Source organism: Odontomachus brunneus, unplaced genomic scaffold, assembly GCF_010583005.1.
Source record: "Odontomachus brunneus isolate Ranch 3 - 2012 unplaced genomic scaffold, Obru_v1 Obru_scaffold_042, whole genome shotgun sequence".
NCBI lineage: Eukaryota > Metazoa > Arthropoda > Insecta > Hymenoptera > Formicidae > Odontomachus > Odontomachus brunneus.
Genome location: NW_022639492.1, coordinates 2,118,710 through 2,123,407, shown reverse-complemented (window position 1 = coordinate 2,123,407; position 4,698 = coordinate 2,118,710). Strand labels below are relative to the sequence as shown.

At 39.5% G+C, this 4,698-nt stretch overlaps 1 protein-coding gene across 6 annotated transcripts in view; it reads right to left on the bottom strand.

Moving 5' to 3' along the window:
- Positions 1-4,698, bottom strand: part of LOC116844583 — a 414,325-nt gene that overhangs the window by 70,506 nt on the left and 339,121 nt on the right. For 5 of the 6 annotated variants that reach the window (XM_032816331.1, XM_032816332.1, XM_032816328.1 and 2 more), the window contains one exon: positions 3,352-3,641. In XM_032816331.1, coding sequence (XP_032672222.1) covers positions 3,352-3,641 — 290 coding nt within the window. The remainder of the gene's footprint in view (positions 1-3,351; positions 3,642-4,698) is intronic. The other variant, XM_032816327.1, reaches the window with a different exon arrangement.

Here is a 4,698-nt window from a genome sequence, read left to right as displayed (position 1 = left end):
AGAGAGAGAGAGAGAGAGAGAGAGAGAGAGAGAGAGAGAGAGAGAGAGAAGGATATTTAATGCTTTACCATTTGATAAATCGATAACTACTAAATATTTTCGACCAGCTACATTCGTTTCTAGCGATGTGTTTATCGTAACTGTTAATTAACTCAGAAAGTACGTTCTGTCTTTCTGGATAAATAAATAAATAGTGAGAAACGTGTAGCGCTAGAAACGAATGTATCTAGTAAAGAATTTTTAGTAACTATCGACAGTGAGGCATTCGCGGGATCGAATGTTATACAATATCGTCGTTTTCGTCGTGGTCGTATTGGTTTATGGGTTTGTGATGTGACCACGCCGGCATCGGCGCGTAGTTTTCCCGGCGACGTGTCGCCGTCGTCGCCGTGTCCCGTGTGAATTGTCGCGGTCGGAACGTCGGCAACAATTTAACCCATTACGGGATAGTGTCGGAACCGCACCGCGAAATTATTATCCCACGGAACCACTGAGGCTGCACTAATTTTCCATTATCGCTCTGTTTGGATAGCTCGCCCCGTTTCCAGCATTTCGTTTCAATGTCCATGCTCAGCCGTGCTTGGAAAGCCGCGCAAGCATCACTGAGTGGAGAGGCAACACGGTGAGTCTTGAGAAAAAATCCGTAAACGTTAACGAATAACAAGAACGGTGAATTTCATAATTCTATTGTGAGAGGAATCAGGAAATTTTTAATTATGTATTACACTGACAAGTAAACCTACCCAAGTATTACACTCGGATTTATAAGTTTTTAAGCCGATAAGCTTTTAACATGCTGTAGTCGAGATCTAAATAAGAGACACATATTGTTTTATATAAGCCGATAAGAGGGTGAAACACTCTTTTGAAAAATCGGTTTTAATATTTCTGAGCGAATATTATCGGAACGGTAAATAACACAAAAAAAATTTCAAATAAAAGTTTTATAGGTTTTAATGAGCTTTATAACAATGCACTCAGATTTTTCGAAATCCCTTTTTCGCTCCTTAATTTTGTAAAATTTGAGTGCATTGTTATAAAGTTCATTAAAACCTATAAAACTTTTATTTGAAACTTTTTTTTTGTATTATTTCCGATAATATTCGCTCAGAAATATTAAAACCGATTTTTTTCAAGAGGGTGTTTCACCTTCTTATAGCTGGCCACACACACTTTTTGTAACAGTAACCGTAAGACGTAACGTAAGAATTGACCAATCATGTTGAGAATCGTCGAATCGTAAGATCGCTATTTTTATGAATACTCGATCGCAATTGGTTAATTCTTACGTTATGTCTTACGGTTACTGTTACGAAAAGTGTGTGTGGCCAGCTTATCAGCCGTATGGGCACGTAGAAAATATGTGTCTTTTATTTAGACTTAGACTACAGCATGTTAAAAGCTTATCAAAATCGGAATGTAACACTTGGATACTTGTGAGTAAGGCGCGTCAAGTGCGGCGGTTGAATATATCATAAGAAATATTGGCGATCAAAAATATTACCAGGCAAAACTGAAGTGTTTTTATAAGCATCACCTCTTTTTTATATTGATTTTTCTCTGTATCGAGAAAAAAGCATTTGGATCGACAAAAATTGACGATTATTCGCCTTCAATGGAATATTGTGTCTGTTGAACAAATTAGGCGTTAGTGCAATGGGATAAGTTGCTTTAATGCAGTTACTGACTAAATTGCAATCATTAAATTAATTAATAACTTGTCACAGCAAACATATAGTTTGTTCAATCGACTAAACGTTTGTTTGAATAAATTTTGTTTTCTCGTTCGAGCAAAATGTCCCATTCAAATCAATCGCTTTTTCTCAGTGTGTATAAATGTATAATGCCTCACTTTACATGCCTCATCTTGCGTAACTACACGATACTCATTAAGTCACGGTTTTAAAAGCGTGTAATTAGCGTCGTGAATGATTTACTTGTAATATAAGAATAATAACTCGGTATTAGAATGTAAGAATAATAGCTTATTACTATGTCCACAAAGAGAGAGACAGTCTGACACGAGTTGGTCATTAAAATTGACAGTATTATATATGAAAATGTCTTTATGTGCAAAAGAGCTAATTCAATCGTAAAGGGTGCACTGGAAATTTAGCGCGATTCGGGCAATAATGCACGGAATGCGATTGGTATTTCATGGAAAATTCATCGACGCTCTGCGTCGGCGAACCTCGAAACTTTGTCGGTGCGATTCACCAGTGCGGGACCGTGCGCGTATTCTCGATATAAATAAACCGAATTGAGTCGAGAGAGAAGAAAGGGGAGAGTTGAATTTTTGATTAAAATACAGCTGCTGTGTGCGCTTTTTCTATATGTGTGTAAGTTAATGGCTCTCTTTCTCTCTCTTTTTCCTGTAGGTGCAGCTCTTGTTTAAATAACTCTTTTTATTTTTAATATTCGAACTTCCAGAGTAAAATCTCTGGCAAGGCAAGAATCGAATAATGAATAAGATTCCTCCACCGCTACATATTTATTTTATATTGAGAGAGCGACGGGATAAAAGCCCACTTAAAAATTCTATTCTTCGAGTAACTCTCTCATTTCGCTTTTCCCAAGCAAAGATTTTTACAGTGACCGGGATAGAAGGGAGAGAGAAAATTCCTTTCAATTAAGAGTTGAAGGATGGCAAACAGAGAGAGAGAGAGAGAGAGAGAGAGAGAGAGAGAGAACTATATACTGAAGAATTCAAAACAAACTACTAATGACACTGTCGATCAAAATCGCGAGAATCGTGTTTCGATGAAGAAAATGTTGTCGCACTTTAATAAAAATAATTATCGACTATTTCACAAAGAGGGGTAACTCGGGATCTCTTGGGTACGTGAAACGTTCCGTTAGGGAAATCCAGTCACTCGAAAATTGACTTCGTTTGCACGGCAACCTGAAAACTGATTAGCAAGTAAGTAAATTATTCAGTCTTACGCTGCTCATATAAACGCGGATTACGGGTGTTACACGGCTCCATATTAATAGTTATTACTTTTGAAAGTCGTCTCAAGTGAGATACTCATCTTTGAACTCGAAGTTAGATGAGAGTTCTTCAGTTGAATCATTGCATACATAAATGTCACATATCATAAATCAACTGAAAAACTTGGATCTAACTCTGAGCAGAAATCTAAGTATCTCACATGTGAGACAAGTTTCAAATAATGACTATTAGTACAAATTCAAATCGGTTTTAGCTTGACATGTAAACGTAGTCATTGATCACGATCTCGACTCGTATCCTGAGGTGTCGCGTCTGCGAACTTCTTGGCGACTCTCAAAGATCTCAAAAGCTTCACAAATTGTCGGGGAGACGCGGAGGGAATATCGGCAAGGTTTTACCCATACTGATGCCAGAGCTGGACGGATCCTCGTTCTTGGCGCCCCAACTGCCAGCCAGGTTGAGAGCCAACAGCGGCCGCTCTTTCAGCAACTCGGCCACTGAGGCAAGGCCCTCGCACCCACAGCCTAAATGGGGCAAGTGCAGTGCCTGCACTTGAATGCAGCCGCGAAGTGCCTCGCAGACTCGGGACACTTGCTCGCCGGACAGATTCATGTCGAGCACCAGACGCGACAGGCTGCCAGAGGCGTGAGCTAGGCCGCGACAAAGGGCATTCACCACGCATTCCAATCTGAAATCAATCGTTAATGATGCCGTTAAACGGGAGCGTCTTGGGCGCGTTGTTGCGTGCGGTGTGGCCGATTAACGTTAACTCTACAATTCTAAACATCAAAAAGTTACGTGAAAACATGGGTAAATTTTACCCAGAACATTTTAATTCACTCATAATTTTCGGAAAAATGGTTGAAATTCAATGCTTTTTTTTTAAATCAATGTAGAATATATCATATTTTTTTATTTAATTCCATCTCCCTTTGTTATTTTTGCTAATTTTAAATTTTAAATCAAAAGGAAAGAAAAAAGGTCCTATGAGAGAAATACCTGATTGTTGTAGGGTGATAAGAACTAATAAAAACAGTGCATGTCCTCAGAATGTCAGCAAGAATTTAATTGAAATTAAATCGCGAATCAAACGCGTTTGATTTGGTTTTTGTACAATTAAATTTTTCTGTACATTCTGAGGACATACATTAACTATTTTGATTAGTTCTTATTACACTACAGTAAGAAACATAGCAATTGTTTTAATAATATATCTCAGTTGCTAAAATGTAAGTAACACGTATGAAATTAACGAATTACCGCAGAATGTTGATTTCTCCCTCGATTAAAAAGTCTTACAGTAATTTTTACTATAAAATTCTCTTTACTTGCCGTATCGATTTTTATTCGTGTACTTGAGCGCGTTTATCCGCAGATTCCAGCTGAGAAGTGCGCGCGCGCAAGAGTCTGTATTACGCGAAATGAAACGCGAACGGGAATTCCCATCGGTGCGCGTCGTGTTCCGCCGTTACGCTCTCGACAAGTTGGAAAAACTGCCACCGTGGATCCGGGGATCGTCTATAACGTCGCGTGACGCGACGTAGGGCGCCGAAAGGGAGTAAATGCACTTTCGAGGCTGGCTCTACGTCACGGGGATGCACTTTCTGGATGTAACCGCGCGCCGATGTAAATTCGGTCGGCGAGTTCAACGATGTGGAAGTTCGGGCGAGAGAGGCAGGGAGAGGGAGAGGGAGAGGAGAGAGGGGAGAGAGAGAGAGAGAGAGAGAGAGAGAGAGAGAGAGAGA